The 19,174-nt window shown below is 46.5% G+C and overlaps 1 protein-coding gene across 1 annotated transcript; it reads right to left on the bottom strand.

Moving 5' to 3' along the window:
- Positions 1-1,073: 1,073 nt before the first annotated feature.
- On the bottom strand, positions 1,074-14,440 carry LOC149995626 (uncharacterized). The gene is given in 5 exon segments (XM_090260010.1): positions 1,074-2,740; positions 2,742-4,207; positions 10,114-10,240; positions 12,212-12,280; positions 14,418-14,440. Coding segments are annotated over 4 exon segments (1,902 nt in total). The 5' UTR covers positions 12,260-12,280; positions 14,418-14,440; the 3' UTR covers positions 1,074-2,479.
- Positions 14,441-19,174: the final 4,734 nt, after the last annotated feature.

The following is a 19,174-nucleotide window of genomic DNA, read 5'->3' as shown; positions in this document are numbered from 1 at the left end:
GAGCTGGGATGGAAAAAGGCCTCAGGCTGGGGCCCTCTTACACCATAACCCACAAAGCCAAGTGCAAAAGTATTCTCTGAATGTCTCAGTGACCACAGAAATGCTACTGCAGCCCCCTTAAGTGGTGATTAATGACTTTTAATCCTCACCCGAAGAGATGCTCATTTTTGAGAGGAAGGCATTTAGAGAAATCGATGTGAGAAACATCGATCCTTTGCAATGCAACACGTTTTAGTATATGGGACATTGCTTCATCTAAGCCCTACCACGGCTGAACCCCCTTTCAGATAGATCTATTAAAGGTGTTGAGCCAGCCCTGGTGAGCTGTCTTACTGAACGCTCGCCCCCTGCCCCCAAGAAGACCATCTTGCTGAATGTCATCAGGACACCTCTCCCTGGTGCTGAATCAGACCAATGGAGCTGTCCATGAGGAAACCTCTAGGTCAGTGGTTCTCAACCTTTCTAATGCCACGACCCTTTAATACAGTTGCTTATGTTGTGGTGACCCCCAACCATAAAATTATTTTCATTGCTACTTCATAACTGTAATTTTGCTACCTTTATGAATTGTAATGTAAATATATGATATGCAGGATGTATATTCATTGTTACAAATTGAACATAATTAAAGTATAGTGATTAATCACAAAAACAATATGTAATTATGTTTTCCGATGTTCTTAGGTGACCCTTTGGGGTCGTTCGACCCCCAAAGGGGTGGCGACTCACAGGTTGAATACCTCTGCTCTAGGTACAATGCACAGCTCTCTACCATTTTTTTAAAGAACTCATCCACCTGGAATTAGCCCTGCTGTGTCTGCAAACAGCTTTCTGGGTCCTGGGGAGCATGGGATGAAAGCAGATGAGGGGGAAAACTGCAGTCATTTTTAAGAGGCATCTTTGTATTTTAGAGTGGCAGGATCTGGCTACAACCTATGTGAAATTACTTAGTTTCAAAAACACATCTGTGGGAAAAAATGTACCCTCCAAAGTGAAAAAGAAAACCGACTTGTAATGAATCAATAAATGATTTCCTTCGCTTTCGAAATTGGGGGAGTGTTATATAGTTGTATGTCAGTTATTTGCAAGGTCCTAGCTTTTATGTTGTGAGGCTGAGTCAAAGAATAATATTGTGTATTTATAAGAATACAGCATGTCTATATTTTATACTAACTTGAATGATAAACCCTTAAAATCACATTATTTGAGTGACATTTTTATTTGGAATGATGAAAAGCCTTGCAGCTTAAAATGTCTTAAAAAGTCTTACTTCCTAATAGAATCAATTGTGTACATTGTACACCGTATGTGCTATTTTGGAATCACAGTGGGTAAAGACACATGCCAATCATCTGATCAGATTAGGCCATAAATTGTGCAGGTTTTGAATGATCCCCTGGTATAACATTCTAGCCACTCTAGAACTGATGATGGAACAGATGGACATGTTTGTTTTTCCCAAAGATCTGGTCACCAGGGCACCCACAGCTGTGCCCATCACTCAACACACAAATATAATAACAGCCACTCTATGCTGAATGTGTGTCCATTTGCCCTAATATAATTTCCACTCCTGTGTAAGGGGCAAGAAGCTCTCAGTGGCTGATTTGAACTTTTGATCAGGTAGACCCACTGAACTCTGGCTCTTTCCTACTTTTCTAAAGGTGTTGTTGGCCCGGTGAGTTTTCATATTCCAAACCCTCTAAGTAAATTTGAAATTATCATAAAATTCATTCTTTCCCTGGGTGGTGTGGCTCAGTGGACTGAGTGCCAGCCTGGGAACCAAAGGGTCACTGGTTTCATTCCCAGTCAGGGCACATGCCTGGGTTGGATCCAGGTCCCAGCTGGGAGCATGTGAGAGCCAACCACAAGTTTATGTTTCTCTCCTTTTCTTCTCCCTTCTTTGCCAAGTGTGCATCCCCCTGTTGTCACATAAGGTTGAAGATCCTCCTTAAGGTTTTCGTGCATTTGTCACATTCATAGGGCTGGTTTTCCATGTAGATTCTACAGAGGACAGGGAAGAGGAAGTTTTTGCTGAACACTTTGCCCTATTGGCCACACTTAGAAGGCTTCTCCACGGTTTGGTCAGTCACATGTCCTAGAGGGACAAGTGTAGCCTGAAGCCCTTCTGGCAGACTGAGCACTGCTAGGGCTACTCCCTGCTATGCAAGCAGTGGTGCTACCTGAGTGAGCAGTTTTGCCTGAAGGACTTACCACAGTGGCCCCACATGTATGGCTTGTCCCGGTGTCCATCCTCGGGTGTATGATAAGACTCTGGCTGAAAGCCTTTCCACATTCCCCCATACATACAGCTTCTCTCTAGTGTGCATGCTGTGGTGTATGATAAGACTTGCTCTGGACAAAGTCCTTGCCACGGTCCCTACACACATATGGATTCTCCCCAGTGTGCATCCTCTTGTGGTGGATGAGGATTCAATTCTTGCTGAAGGCCCTGCCACAGTCCTGGCACAAATACTGCTTACCCCCAGCCTGTGTCCTCTGGTGTATGATGAGTTTCCCTTTCTAGCTGAAGTCCATTCTGCAGTCCCCACATGCACAGAGTCTTATCACCAGTGTGTTTCCTCTGGTGTTTCCTGAGGGACTCCTTCCATCTGAAGGCCTTGCCACAGTCCAGGCACATGTAAGGCTTCTCCCCGGTGTGTGTGCTCTCATGAAAAATGAAGTTCCTGTTCTGGTTGTTAACCTTGCCACGTTCACTGCACACATACAGTTTCTCCCCCGGTGTGTGACCTCTGATGTACAATGAGGTTCATCTTCAGGCTGTAGGCTTTGCCACACTCCCCACACACGAATGGCCTTTCCCCAGTGTGTGTCCTTTGATGCACCAAGAGTTTCATGTTCTCACGGAAGGCCCTGCCACAGTCCTGGCAGATATAAGGCCTCTTCCCAGTGTGCACCCTCATGTGGTGCTGCATGAGGTGGTATTTTTGGGTGAAGGCCTTGCCACAGTCATCACACACATATGGCTTCTCCCCACTGTGTGACCTCTGATGCACGATGAGGCTTGTCTTGTGCCTGAAAGCCTTGCCACAGTTACCGCATAAATATGACTTTTCCCCAGTGTGTGACCTCTGATGAACAATGAGGGTTGTCTTGTGGCTGAAGGCCTTGCCACACTCTCCACACATGTACGGCTTTTCCCCCGTATGCGTCCTTTGATGCACTATGAGATTCCTGTTCTCACGGAAGGCCTTGCCACAGATCTGGCAGGTGTATGGCCTTTCACCAGTGTGCACCCTTCGGTGCTGGATGAGGTGGGGTCTCTGGGTGAAGGCCTTACCACAGTCACCACAGACATAGGGCTTCTCCCCAGTGTGTATTCTCTGATGCACAATGAGGCTCATTTTGTGACTGAAGGCTTTGCCACACTCCCCACACACGTATGGCTTTTCCCCGGTGTGTGTCCTTTGATGCACAGTGAGATTCCTGTACTCACAGAAGGCCTTGCCACAGTCCTGGCAAGCATATGGCTTCTCTCCAGTGTGTGTCCTCTGGTGCTGGACAAGGTGGCCTTTTTGGCCAAAGGCCTTGCCACAGTCAGAGCACATGTAGGGCCTCTCTCCACTGTGCGTCTTCTGGTGCTGGATGAGGTAGGGTTTCTGGGTGAAGGCCTTGCCGCAGTCCCTGCACACGTACGGCTTTTCCCCGGTGTGCACGGGCTGTTGGGTGGTGACATACGACTGACAACTGAACTGCTGCCCACAGGTCATGCACAAGAAGGGTTTCTCCTTGGTGTGAATTTGATCCTGCTCCTTCCAGGATGAGTTATACCTGAAAGCCTTCCCACAATGCCCGCACTTGTAGGGCTTCTTCTCTGCAATGGGTTTGGAGGGTGTGCCCAGGCCTGAAGCACCTAAGTTGTTCCCACACGTGGTGAACGGGTGTATCCCTGCTCCTCTCCGTCCTTCTGATCTCGTTGGGTCTGACATGGAGCTTTGCTGGACAAATGCATTAAATTCACGACATTCAGGGGCTAATGCTTGGGTCATGTCCAAATGCCACAAATGGGGCCCTGTGCTCCCCTGTCGCCATCCCGCCCGGTCACCCTGTGTCCCCGCTCCTTCATAGGCACAAACCCAGGCACCATCCCTCGTAGCTCCTTCCGCCACCACTGCAACAGAGGGTCTGTCTGCCCAAGCGTCTTCCCATGGGTCCAATTCTTTCAGGCCAGGTCTAGTCTCCAAGTCTGAGGGGAGGGCGAAAGAAAGGATGGCACACATGTAGTTAACAATGTGGGGAGGGAGGACCTTCCCAGGACACACGGCACAGCCTGAGAGCAGGGCACAGCCTGTCGTGGGGACACAGGGAGAAGGGAAGCAGTGAGCTGAGACGTTGAGGTTGAGGGAGGTGAGCAGAGAGCGAGAAAGGGCCCCTTGGGAGTGGGTGCAAAGGCGGCCAGGGAAGCTCAGAGCTGGGGGAGGATCCCTGGAGAGAAAAAAGGAGAAGGCAGATCCAGGGCTCCTACAAACCCAGTGAGTGTTCACAGCACCCGGCTCTTCGCTTCCAGGCCTCGTCGTGCACGCCCCCCGCCCGCTGTGCTTCTCAAAGGATTGACTCTAGTGAGAAATGAAGTGGAGCCAACTCACGTGTGGCTGTGCTGGTTGTTCCCCGTCTCCCCACCGCCCAGCCAAGCTCCCGCCTTCCTACGCTGCTCAGGAGCGGCCTGGCCCTGGCTGCTGACCCCTCGCCCTCCTCTTGCACACTCATCCCTCCCTGGTGACCACAGCCACTCTAGTTCCCCCGTCTGTGTCCCATGGGTACTCAATCTCTGTTTCCAGCCTATGTGCTGTCCTGATTTCTGGACTCTACATGGCCATCACGATTCTTCCCAATATTTAAAAAACAATGATATCGTACACAAAAATCTCATTAAAAGAGTAAAGATCCAGCCTGACAAAGCCCACATTCCTAGGAGACAACAAAGAATGTATGAGTGGTAATCAGCTGTCCGAATTCCGCATTTAAGCCAACACTGTCCCCACAAGAATTGAGTCTGAGTCCCCACCCTCGAGTCTTGAGAGCCTGGATTTCAGTCTCTCTATGCTGACTAATTCCTAAACGGATGCTCACTGCCACGACACCCTATGCTGAGGAATAATGCAGGGGCCTACTGGGTGCCTCTGACTGATAGTGCAACCTAGCACATGGGATGTGAAAACTGTGATTTTGGAACCTCCAGTCCCAAAGGATACAAAGAAAAAAAGACCCATGAAACAGACTTAGCAGACTAAATCACACACAGGATGACCATTAGCATATATTCTAGGCAACTAGAATCATCAAATGACAGATATAGAAAGTAGGACCCAAGTTCCAGGGCTTGGGGAGGAGAATGGGAGCTCATTTTAGGGGTGGCATATTGTGAGTTGGGGAGAAATAAGAAATCAATGTGTATCATGATGATGGTTGAACTACAATGTGATTGTACTTAATGTCACGGAACTGCTTGTAAAAATAGATAAACGGTCAAAAAATAGTTATGTTATGTATGTTTTGCAGCCTTTAAGAAGAAACTTTGACCTGGCTGGTGTAGCTCTACAGACTGCGAGCCAGTCTGTAGATGGAAAGGTAGCAGGTTGGATTCCCAGTCAGAGCACTTTCCGGGGTTGCAGGGCAAGTCCCCAGTGCTGAGCTGTACGAGAGGCAACTTACTGATGTTTCTCTCGCACCTCAGTGTTTCTCTCCTCTCTTTCTCCCACCACCCTCTCTAGAAATAAACAAATAATAAAAAGAAATAGAATAAAATTTATTTAAAATTTTATTTTATTTTATTAATTTTAGAGACTGGTAAAGGAAGGCAGAAGGAGGAGAGAATCATCAACTTCCGACAGCAACACAGATCACTTGCTTGTTGCACGCCTCCAACTGGGGACGTGGCTCGCAACCCAGGCATGTGCACTGGTGGGGAATCAGACCGTCGACCCTTACCTTTGCAGGCCAGCGTTGATTCCACAGAGCCTCACAAGCCAGGACAAAAAAATATATATGTTTTATATTTTAAAAGGAGTGAGCCCTGCCAGGTGTGGATCAGTGGATTGACTGCTGGCCTATGAACCAAAGGGTCGACAGTTCGATTCCCAGTCAGGGCACATGCCTGGGTTGGGGGCCGGGTCTGCAGGTGGGCACCTGGGACGCAACTGCACATTGATATTTCTATCCCTCTTCTGCCCCCTTCCTTTCTCTCTAAATATAAACAAAATCTTTAAAAAGAAATAATAGGAAAAAGTTTAAAAAGGAGAGATTTAATTCATTTCACTGCTCTACCCGGATCTGTACATTGGCAGGTCCCGCAGCAGAAAGTGAGCTCCGTGAAGGCAAGGACCTCACCGGTCCCAGCTCCCATAGAGTGCGGCACACAGAAGGCACCTGATAAACCTTCACTAAGGGTCAGACATATGCTGGCATGGCCTGAATTGCTGGTAAGATTACACTTCTTTTAAAATTGGGGAAACCGAATCTTGAGAATGGAGCCTCCCAATAAGTCACCCAACACATTCCATGACGTGATCCAATCCCTGAGTCACTATCTGGCCTCCTGTGACTATTCTATCCCGGAGGAAAAGTATGACAAGTACGTAAGGTAAGAGATTATACTGGTTTCGTGACCCCGAGGTCTGGGGGTGACGCCAGATGTCAGAGCAGGTGGTGGCCTGGGACATGGAGGCTGAGGGTAACTTTCCAGGGGAAGAAAGCAGGAGAGTGACGGTAGGTGTGTTGGGGGCCCATGGGTGTGAGACACGCTGGGGACATAACTGGCCTGTAGCTGGACTGTGGGGACAGAGAAGAGCCTGGGTTGTGAGTATGGTCTGAAGTGCAATCCCCACAGAAAATAAATGAAAAACTGGACTTGCTCAAATTAAAAACTTCTGCTCATCAAGAAACGGTGCCGGTCAGCTGGATATGCACATTGGAAGGAGGGATGATATGTGGTGATGCAAAGAGATGTGACTTTGGGTGTCGGGGATACAATGTAATACACAGATCATTTACCATACAAATGTACACTTAAACCCATAAGATGGATTTCCCCAAAATGTATCCACAATAATTTTTACTTAAAAAAAAGTGATGTCACGCCTTTTAAATCATTCACAGCAATTAACTCAAAATGAAAAAAATACCTAAAAAAAAAAACATAAAATTCTAAAACTTTTAGATAAAACATGAGTAAATCATCAGAGTTTGGATAGGCAATTGTACCTCCGATAAGTCACGAAAGCACAGGCAACAACAAAATAAATAAGTCGGACCCCATCAGCATTAAAAACATGTGTGTTAGCCTGGCTGGTGTGGGTCAGTGGATTGAGCGCCGACCTGCAAACCGAAGGGTCACCGGTTCGATTCCCAGTCCGGGCACATGCCTGGCTTATAGACCAGGTCCCCAATTGCGGGTGCAAGAGGCAACCACACATTGATTTCTCTCCCTCTCTTTCTCCTTCCCTTCCCTTCTCTCTAAAAATAAATAAAAATCTTAAATAAAACATAAATAAAAATGTCTGTTAGAAATGATGACATTGAGGAGGGAAAAAGACAACCCACAGAATGTGAGAAATAGTTACACAGCACATCTCTCATAAAGGACTTAAATCAAAAATTAACAACAGCCTGGCTGGTGTGGCTCAGTGGATTGAGCGCTGGCCTATGAAACAAAGGGTTGCCGGTTCGATTCCCAGTCGGGGCACATGCCTGGGTTTCGGGCCAGGTCCCCAGTTGGGGGTGTGTGAGAGGCAACCGCAAATTGATGTTTCTTCCTCCCTCTCTCCCTGCCTTCCTCTCTCTCTAAAAATGAGTAAATAAAATCTTAAAAAAAAAAAAATTAACAACAAAAGAAAATGTAAAGAACATTCAAAAGTAAATGATAAGGAAGCAAACAACACAACAAAAAAAAACAGGCTAAAGACTTGAATCAGACACTTCACCGAAGAGAACAGACCTCCGACAAATGAGCTCCTGGAAAGCCCCAAGCACCAGCGGTCAGCTGGGCTGTGGTAAGACCGCTCACTAACCAGAGTGGCTGCAGTGAGAAAGGCTGAGCGTACTCAGTTCTGACAAGCACACGGAGCAATGCAATGCACAGTGCCTACTGGTGGAAGTAATAATGGGACAAGTGCTTTGGGAAAAAGGGTGGCATTTCTGGAAGTTAATACCTAGGTATGACCCAAGCATTCTCAACAGAAAGGACATCATGTGTCTACAGAAAAATAATCAGTACTGGGCACAACTCAAGTGTTCACCATCAAGTGAATGGATAAACACATGGTGGTCTATACATGAAGCAAAGATCACTCTGCAATGAAAAGAAGTGAGTTATGGCCCCGGCCAGGAAGCGCCATTGACGGGAGCACTGTTGTGAGCATGAGGAGACTGCGGGTCTGATCTCAGGTTGGGGCCTTTAGGAGAGGCAACATATTGTGTTTCACATTCTCTCTCTCTTTCAAATCAATAAACATACCGTTGGGGGAGGATTTAGAAGTGGGAAAAAAAAAGAAAGAAAAAAGAGAAGGGAAGTATTGAATCCTACAGACACTGTGGGTGAACCTCAAAATTATGAGGCCAAGTGTAAAAAGTCAAATAAACAAACAAAAAAGGAGGACATGCCATATGAATCCATACATAAAAAATGCTAGGAAAGGCACAGTAAACCACAGTGGTTACCGGAGGGTGGAGGGTGGTGTGAAAGGAAAAAGAAAAGGTTTTGTGCTAATGGACGTGTGTAGTCTATATCACAACGAATGATTTCCCAGGTAATATGGTGTCAAAAGTGCATCAAATCATTCATTTTAACTAATCACAGTTAATCGAATAGTGGTAGTTCAATGTCCACAAAAGTTGTTAATGAAATGGGACCATATACTAATTCTGAATGTTAGGTTTTCCAGAACAATATTGTCCAGAAATATTTTTCAGTGTCAGTAACTACAAAGAATTCTCATCTCTGAGGAGTGTTATATTTTCCTTCATGTTCATACACCTTGACACATTAAGAGTCTGGTAGGTGAGCATGTAGGGCATTCGTCCTGATTTTTATTCCCATGAAAAGCTCTGCACACTTACAGGAAAATTTTTAAACGACCTATTATACAAATGGAATCATTTGAAATTTGGTTGATAACACCAAACAGTTTTCCAAAACAGTTGTCACCACTTCATGCTCCTATAATGAAGAGTCCTTTTCTCTACAACATTGTACTACATACAGCTGTTACTTTTTTTTGGTTGTTTTTTTAATCGATCAACCCAAGATATTCTTAGAGAGGGAGGAAGTGGGTGAGGACATAGAGGTGGAGAGAGAATAAGACACAAATGTTCATGAGAGTGAAATATCAATCAGTTGCCTCCCTTATTTGCCCCGACTTGGGATCAAACTTGCAACCTAGATATGTGTCCTGTCAGGAATTCGGACTTGTAGCATTCCGGGGTAAGGGAGGACACTCCAACCAACTGAGCAAGGCCGAGCCTAATATTCCTTTTTAACTCTGTGTACCTCATGGGTAAGAACTATGTTTCTGTGACTCAATTGGTACTCTTTTGACTATCCGTATGGTTTATAAATCCTTTGTAATGTTTAAATCCATGTGTTTCTACAACTGTGTATTGCATGCTGATAAACTGGGCCCATCTATCATTCACTTGTTCTTTTTCACATTTTACTTTAACAGTTCTTCATATACTTATAATCCTCTGCCTTTAATATGTGTCTTCCCCACTTCTTCAACCATCAATGATATTTTTATATTTATTTGCTTTTTAAAAGATTTTATTTATATTTATAAATGGGAAGGGAGGAAGAAAGAAAAGGAGAGAAACATCAATGTGCTATTGGTTGCCTCTCACATACCCCAAACTGGGGAACCTATCTGCAAACCAAGCATGGGTCTTGACCATTAATCAAACAGGTGATTTGTAGGTTGGCAACCTGGTGCTCAAACCACTGAGCACACTAGCCAGGACTCAGGTTTACTTTTAGTTTCAAGTAACTTGAACTCATTTTCTAGTAACTAATCTACCTAGTTAGATATGTCCTTCTTTTCCATTTCTCTGTCATCCTGAGTAACAGCAGGTGCTGAATAATGTAGTGGAGCTGCCTCTTACCCAGTGAGACCAGGTTCCAGTAGATCTCCATCATCACGTCTCTGTACAGGTCCTTCTGCGCAGGCTTCAGCTGCTGCCACTCCTCCTGGGTGAAGTCCACCATCACATCCCGGAACGCCACAGAGCCCTGCAAGAGGAAGCGCACACCACTCATAGTAGGGGCTCCTCACAGGGGTCAGGAGATGGGGCCAGAAGGCCCAAGAGCATTAGGAAGGCACACAGGATGCATGCAAAATGGTGATGCGGACAGAAGCACAGAGAAGATCTGGAAGGCACACAGGACGCATGTAACGTGGTGTCACCAAGGTTCAGAGCTTTGGAGTGCCTTACCAATCAGTGTCCTCACTGCCTAAGTACACTGGATGGGCCTTGGACTGACAAAGAAACTATGGGGCTGTTCGCCAGGAAGACAAACAACCCACTTAAACAATGGCAAAGGGCCTCAATAAACACTTCTCAAAAAGGGCATACACATGGCCAAGAGACATATGAAAAAACATACATCCGTAATCACGAGATAGCTGCAAATTTTTACAATGAAATATCACATCATGCCTGTCAAGAGAATTCTCTGCAATCTGGTCATTACCTTCGTGACAGGTGTCTGAGCAGCGGCAGCTCTAGGGGATTTCTGGGAAGCTGGAAGGTGTGGTCTGTGGTTACATCCTTAGGGGGAGATTCTGGGTGGGGGCAGGAGGGTCAAGATCTGAGGCTAAAAAGCAGACGGAGCAGAGGACACAGACACGGTGACCGTATGCATGAAATGATTTTGGCTCAGCACTCCGTGGATCACAAGGTGACATGAGGATGACAATGTTGTCACCATAGCACTAATGACACCTGATGCTCATTAGGCAGTTGCTCTGAGCCAGGTTTTAGTCTAAGCCATGTACATGGGTTACCTGGATGAGATTTGTGTGGCATTCCTGTATTGAAGTGCTAACCCCCAGCATCTCAGGATGGGACCTGATTTGCAAATAGCCATCGCAGTTTGAAAGAGTTAAGATGACGTCCATTGGAGAAAGGTGGTACCTAAGGAGATAGTACTGATGTCCTTATAAATCCGAGAAATTAGGACACTGTGACAGTCATGGAAGGACACACAACATGAGGATGGGAGTTATTCTATCATTAGCCACTAGAGCAGCAGAAACTGGGAGAAACCTTGGGAACAGACCCTTCCCTGGTGCCTCAGAGGGCACAGCACTCTGCCAACACCTTGATCTTGGACTTCTGGGCCACAGAACTATGGGAAAATGATTCCCCTTATTCACACCTCCCTGTCTGTGGTGCTTTGTTATGGCAACATCATGGTCCAAGCAGAGGAACCAATCTTTCTGGAACATGGACGACAGCTCACCCTCCCTGAGAGGAGGATGCACCTGAATCTGTGCTCTGAGTTCCCGTCAGAGAATGTGGGCTCACACTGTCTCCTCTGTCCTGGGGCCAAAACCGCATGATGAGGGAGCTGTACAGGCAGACAGTGATTAACAGTCCAGGCTTCGGAGCCATCAATGAAAAGCTGGCTCTGCCCCACAGCCCCTTTGCTGTGTTTCTGTGTTCAACTGTATGAACCTTCCTGAGCCTGTTTGTTCAATGGCCCTCGTAGTAACAGCGCCCCATCTTGTAGTTGTTAGGGGGCTAAATGAGTTCACACATATGTGAATGCACCGCTACCTACTGCTGCAGGAAGATCTCTGAAATGGCAGCTACTACCATCTTTTATTAATTGGACATTTCATACAATCTCTTCTACATGTTTGTTACTGTTAATCTTACTTTATATCATTTTTATTTGATTCTTTGCCCCATTCATACTTAGGTAAAGACCAAGGATTAATTTTTCTTTTGTAATCTTTTTCTGAAGATCTGTTTATTGATTTCACAGAAAGGAGGGATAGAGTAAAACAAGATTTGAAAGAGAAACATCCAAAAACTGCCTCCCAAATGCACTGTGAGCCAGGGATGAACCTGCAACTTTTGGTGCACAGGATGATACTCCAGCCATCTGTGACGCATGCTCAGAGAAAGAATTTCTTTTTTAAAAAAAACATCGAGGGTCATCCCAGCCCAGGTGCAAGAGGGTGACATGACTCACCAGGGCCTTCTTGGTCAGCGGCTGGGTGGCCATCCTTCCAGTGCCCATGGTGACTGGGGGAAGGGCAAGCTGGTATCAGGGGAAGAAAGAGAAAGACACAGTGAGAAACCACTTCTAGCACAGAGTGAAATGCAGACAGGGACACGCACACACATTAATAGTGAACGTGTGGGGGGCTGATAGCATCCAAGGCACACCACAAACACCCCAGATTTAACCCTCCTGACACCCTACAAGGTGGGGGCTATGTCCACTCATCGCATGTCACAGATGAAGTAACTGAGGACAAAAAGATAAGCCATCCATGCAGAACACAAGGCTGGAATTAAAACTGGGCCAAGTACATTCAAGTCCATGTGCTTGGTGTTCACTTCACAATAACATACTGACACGCCCCCAATACACGCATGCACACACAGCCAGTCCCACAGTTAGAGGGAGGAAAAGACACCACTCACCCAGATTGACTGCTGGCCCCGGGAAACAGAATACACACCCAGCACCACCCCCACTCTCTGGGTCATCCCTAGATCTCCTGGGGTTTCTATGAGGCTCAATGATCAGGTACATGTAGGAAGCCTGGAGCTGTGTGACTGCATTGCTTGGAGCATCGTCCCAAACACAAAGGATCTGGTTCAGTCCCTGGTGGTGGCTCAGGCCTAGGTTGTGAGTTTCACCGCTGACCAGAGATCAGGGTACCAGTGGGAAACAATTGATCAGTGCTCTGCACCCTTTCTTCCTCTCTCTCTCTCAAATAAGTAAACATATAAATGATGATTCCTATAGCACTGTTGCTAAAAACAAACCCCAGCCACCCAACACTGGATATACAGATACCTGGTGGGTGTCAAGTCTGAAATTTAAGGTAGTCTTCCACAAGCAGGAGTTCTGTTATGTCCCCAGGTGCAGTGACTTCATGAGTTTTTAAACAAAAAATTTTTTAAAGTTTATTTATTTTGATAGAGAGGGGAAAGAAGGGAGGGAGAAAAAACATTACTGAGCGAAAGACACACCAACTGGTTGCCTGTAGGAGAACCCCAACATGCACTGGTCCCACAAATCAGGGACAAGGCTCCAATGGGGAATCGAACCAGCAATCCTCTGGGTCACAGGTCGGTGCCCAATCCACACCAGCTGGGGCTTAAAACAGACTAATTTTTACAAATGTCGTCTTTCTGAACCTTTGGTCTCTGACTCCTATCCCTGCACCAGGAGGTCAACAACATGGCAATTGGGGGAGGACAAGGAAGCCACCAGAGCCTAGTTACCCAGGAGGCACAGTCCGCCCAGGACCCTCACACTTATAAGTGTCTTAGAAAATCTCATTTGTTTTCATATTATAAGATAAAAAGCGAAATCTAATCCAGCCTAACTAATTTGTCCTTATAGCAGGGCAACCACAACTCTACTTTTTACTGTATTAATAAAAAGGAGGCAGTGAAGGCACAGTGGTCCTGGAAGTGCCATGAGCACGGGGCTGGTGACAATTGAACCCTGTGTGGCCTCAGATCTGTAGATGCAGAGCCTGGGGTGGCTGATGCTACTGCTCCTGCTCTTCCTCTGTCCAAGTTTCTGACATTTCCTTCCTTCCTTGTTTCTAAGGGGAAACAAGGATTTGACACCTACGCGGTGGCTAGTGCAGAGGCTCTGGAAACTGATGCCTCAGCGTGCAGCTGTGAGATTCACTTAGTCTCCGAGCCTCAGTTTCCCCATCTTTAAAAAGGAGATAGTGAGGGTGCCTAGCTGAGAATTACTTAAAAGACCTACAAATGCCCAGAGCCATACCCTGAGCACCCCATACACGCCCTGAACAACCTACCCCGTCAGCAAGGGGCGGGGTCTCTGACCTCTTTCTCAGCCCCGCCCCCCCCCCCCCCCCCAGGGCCAGGTGAGGCTCTGAGGGCAGGAAGCCCGTGGGCTCGGGCCGGCAGGCGGGCAGCTCCGCAAGGCCCTCTGTGCAGGAGGGCAGCCTTCCCCACGCTCTCGGGAGGGTCCCCCACACGCACCGCACACACGGCAGCCACGCCCGCAGACAGAGGCGCAGGTGCACACGCGGGGGGAGCCTCGGACAGGACAGACGCGCTCCGCGCGCGCCTGCGCAGCACCCTCAGTCGCACCCCCTCCCGCATCCACACGCCGCTTCCCAGGGCCCCACGAGGTCTCCTCAGGCCCTCAGAGAGCAAAGCCGGACGTCCCACCTGTCTACCTCAAGAAACCGCCCGGCATCCACTAGGACACAACCGCAACAGTTCAGACTGCGCCTGCGCGAGCCGGGCTACTACACTTCCCAGAAGGCTCCGCGCGCGGCCATCGCCCCTCAGAGGGAGCGGAGCTAACCGGCCCGAGCCTGCTAGGCGGGCGCGGCCCTCACGTGCAGCAGGCGGGGTTCTCGGCCGCTCAGCGGCATCAGGGGCAGGTTGCACAGTGGAGCAGGGAGAAGTGAAGGCGGCCGCGGAGCAGAGCGAGAGGGGAGGGGAGAGGGAGGAGGTCAGAGGGGGGGAGGGGGTTCAAGAGGAGGCGGGAAAAGAAGCGGCAGCCCCTTAGCAGACGTCCTGCGTCCAGCCTGGGTCCTGACAGCCATGGTGACTTGCAAAACATTTTAATCCGGGCAGAGACGAAAAAAAAATATCAGCCCGTCCTGTTAGGTGCCAGCCCCTGTTCAGTGCACGTTGTTACAGAACCAAAGTGGGGGATCTGCTTCCCGCGCCCACATTAGGAAGCTCTAGAGACACAGGCCGATGGGAAGGAAAGGAGGTTTTCATTCCGACGCTGAGGGTCCGCGACAACGGCAGGCTCTTGTCTGAAATCCCATCCCCTCCGGAAAACCGAGGGAAAAACCCAGCCCGACCGCAACAGGAGGCAGTTCCCGGAGCTGCTGCTCCCCTTCAAAGCACCGTGATTTGGAGGCGCAGGTGGCTCGTGAGCTGTCACCCGGGCAGCTCAGCTCGCACCGGCCTCTGTCCGGGTTCAGGCTCCCTCCCGGACCCTCAGGCGCCCGTGACCGCGAGGCCCCTTCCAGAGCCTCAAGGTCTCGCCAACTCACCGGACAGTATGTTTCCAGGTGGGTAAGAGAATGATCCTTCCTTCACCTGGGCTTATATTAGTTCAGGTGTGGGAGGTCTGAACGCCCAATTACCTTTGAAATTTCCGCCTGCTGAGGCGGGGCCAAGTCTACCAAAGACCAATCGACCAATCGCTTCTTTTCCCCAGTATAGAGTGACAAGCCAATCTTCCTTCCTGGTGCTACCACTGCCGGGTTCTGTTTTTTTTATTTTTTATTTCTTTTTAGTATATTTTAGTGATTATGTTGTTACAGTAGTCCCAATTTTTTTCCCCCTTTTACTCCCCTCTGCCCAGTATTCCCCTTCCCTCCAGTCGCCTCTCCTGATCCTGTCCTTTCCTTCTCCCAGTGGTCTAGCCTCGCTCTCTGTGTCCTTAAGATCTATGAACGGGTTTAGTTCTAGCAACCCAGCCACTTTCTAGATGAGCACAGTGACACAGACAAGGGCGGTCACATGAGAGAATAATCGGGGAGCTGGAGTGAGCAAGAGTCCTCCAGACTGCACAGTCATTTATAAGAGGCATCTTTGTCTTTTATGGTGGCAGGATCTGAGTACAACCTCACAAATTATTAACACAGAATTTTAAAAACATTTCTGTAGGAAAAAACGTACCACCACCACCACCACCCCCGCCCCCCAAAAAACAAGACATATGTGCAAGTATTCTGGAGATGGTTTCCTTGGGCAAATTGCGGAAGTACTATATAGTACATGTGAGTTATTGGCAAGGTTCTATCTTCTACATTGCGAGGTGGAGTCTAAGAAGGATATTGTGTATTTATAAGAATACAGCATGGATATATTTTATGGTAACTTGAATGATAAACACTGGAAATCGCGATATTTGAGTGGCATTTTGGGGGGACTGACAAAAAGCCTTGTATTTTAAAATTTCTTAAAAATTCTTACTTCCTAATATGACCAATTGTGTATATTGTACACCATTTGTGCTATTTTGGTATCATTTTAGTGAGTAAAGACACATGCCAAGCATTTCACAATGTTGGCCATGAGTTGTGTAGGGTTTGAATGAGCCTCTGGCATAAAAATCCAGCCACTCTAGAACTGATGACTGAACAGATGGATATATATGTTTGTTCTTCCCAAAGATCTGGACACTAGGGTAGTCACAGCTGCCCCCATCACTCAACACATGACATCATAACCCACTATGTGCTGAATATTGCAAGATACACTTGAGGTGCATCCATCTCCCCTAAGATGATTTCCACACCTGTCTGAGGGGCAGGAAGCTCTCAGTGGATGATTTGAACTTTTGATCAGTTAGAACCACGGAACTCTGGCTGTTCCCTACTTTTCTAAAGGAGTTGGCCCAGTGGGTTTTGGTATTTCACTCTCTGAAAAAATTTGAATATTAATAAAAATCTTTCTTGTATGGCTGGTATGTGTCATTGGATTGAATGTCACCCTTTGAACCAAATGGTCACCCGTTTGATTTCCAGTCATGGCACTTGCCTGGGTTGTGGTTCAGGTCTCAGTCGGGGGCGTGTGAGAGCCAACCACAAGTTTATATTTCTATCCCTTTCCTTCTCCCTCCTTTCCCCTCTAAAAATAAATAAAAGTTAAAAAAAATTTTTTTTCTTTAATACTGTCTTCCTTGCTTTCCATAATTTGGTCTCCATGATGGTAGGTGCTATATATTTTTTAACTTTTATATTTAAAAGAAATATTATGCTATTACAGTTGTCCTTATTTTTCCCCATTTCCCTCCCCCACAGTCAACTCCACACTTCTCCTCATGTGCATGGGTTATGGGGACTGTACTTTTTTTGGTGTTTAAATTATATTTTATTGACTGTGCTGTTACAGTTGTCCAAATATTTTTCTCTTTCTCCCCTGCACCCAGTACACCCATTCATTTCAACAGTCTCACACCTCTTTGTTCATGTCCATGGGTCAGGCCTCTTTTATCCTTAACGCAAAGTAGTCCCTCCCCATTTCTTCATTAACTGAATACTCTGGGGTTACAATTTAGTGTGATTGTCTAGGAGTAATAGTTAATAGTTGGGGAGTTATATGTAATATGTGTTGACTCAAACACCAACCCTCAATTCACAATTCAATTACAGAATTGGTCTTAGCTGTTAATTGCTTCCTACTGGTTTGAGTCAACAGCTTCCTTTTTCCTTAAAATTTCCCCATCTCTTGGAAATTTGACTACTCAAACCTCTAATTCGTCCCTTCAAACCTCATGAGGATTTCCCAACTATACCTCATAGCAAGGATTTCCTTCGGCCTCCACGTGGAAGAGATTATTTCACTGATAAGTTACTGGTATCTATTTAGTACTACGGTCTCAATCTCTGAACTAAACCTCTGATGCAAAGAATACTACATTGGCCTAAAGCCTGCAGGGGCTTGTCAGGCGGACAGATAAACCTGCAATGAGCAAACCTGTGCAAAATGGCTAATTCACACAACAACCCACAAACCAGTCTCTTGAGTCTGTAAGACTGTGGAGACATCCAGTCACATAGCCTTTACTGGGATGATATTTAACAGTGGCAATTTTACAGATCCTCCTTGCCTGTAAATTGAGGATCTTTATGATGTTACAAACCTATTTTCAAACTTCTAAATGAAAACAAACTTTAAAAACAGCTACACTAGTCTAATGTCCATTAATGAGCATTGTGATTTTCCTCATATTGCAATTTTTCTCCTTAAGGTCACCCTAATTATCATTAAAGGACTGCATTAAGTCCAGCTTTAAATTTTCCCTGTGTGCCTAAATATAATAAGCGCAGTAATTGATTACATATAGTCTTTTTAAGTCTGCTTTGCTGGAAAAAGTAACCTTCAGGTTGACTTTCAGTCTGCATTTCTGGGCACAGAAGCTGAGCCACACACCTGCCATCTGGCCTTGCCTGTAAAACCCATGCATCTTCCAAATCCTTCAGGTTTCCTATTGTGCCTTAAGGTTTCTTTTAGCCATCTTTCTGGGAAGCAAGCTTCGTTCCTTCCCTAGATAGATTTCCACAAATCACACAACCAACCAGGGTACCAGGTTTTTTCCTCCTTGGCTTTTATTAGCTTCAAAAGTCAATTCTACTTCCTCAGGGCTTTCTGGTAACTACCAAAGCCGAGGTATGCCTCCTTCAGGCATGACATTCCAGTCAAAGTCTCAGTTGACAAAACCTTCATTAACAAATGGTCTTACTAGTTTTATACAAAAGAACCTTATGTCACTACTTCTTCAGAAGGCCACATTCTGGAGGGATCAGGTAAGGAAAAAATATAGAGTGTTAAGTAAAATCTTAGTCCTTTTAATATTCCCACACTGTGAGGGACTATATTCAATCAAACTTGGTCTCTGGCAGCTAAAATTCTTAATTTGCAGAGGTATCCTGCAGCTTCTGCTTCTCCTCCTCTTCTAACATACACTTTCTGAGCTTCGCTGAGGAGTTCCTCAATCATTCTATCATTCCACCTTTTGCAATTTCTTACATACATCTGGCCATCTTTTTGTTACAAAGGTGACTTTTAAGACACCCTGCCCTACAGCATTTTCTGGATCTAGACCAGAATACTTTCTCATCTGGTCCCTGAGCCTCTGTAGGAATGCTGATGGAGTCTCATCTCTTTCTAGCTGTATCTCAAATGCCTTGGAGACATTCCTTGTTTCCCCTGATGACAAGACTCCTAAGGTCTTTGATCTAATCCCTATTCTCCGGCCTCTTACTTGTTTGGCCGGGACAGCTCCCCGACCAGGATGATGTTCCCTTTCCCATATCCTCATAGCAGCCTGTATGATTATTCCTCTGTCTTACCCACAGAAGAGGATGGCTAGCATGGACATTAATTCAGTCTGTGTATATGATGAATCCAAGGAACTGGTATAAGTGTTCTGTCAATCCAAAGGGGTCCTCTATCAAGCACT

The sequence above is a fragment of the Furipterus horrens genome, unplaced genomic scaffold, assembly GCF_987537825.1.
Source record: "Furipterus horrens unplaced genomic scaffold, mFurHor1.1.pri manual_scaffold_13, whole genome shotgun sequence".
NCBI lineage: Eukaryota > Metazoa > Chordata > Mammalia > Chiroptera > Furipteridae > Furipterus > Furipterus horrens.
This window is presented reverse-complemented; position numbering and strand designations above follow the sequence as displayed.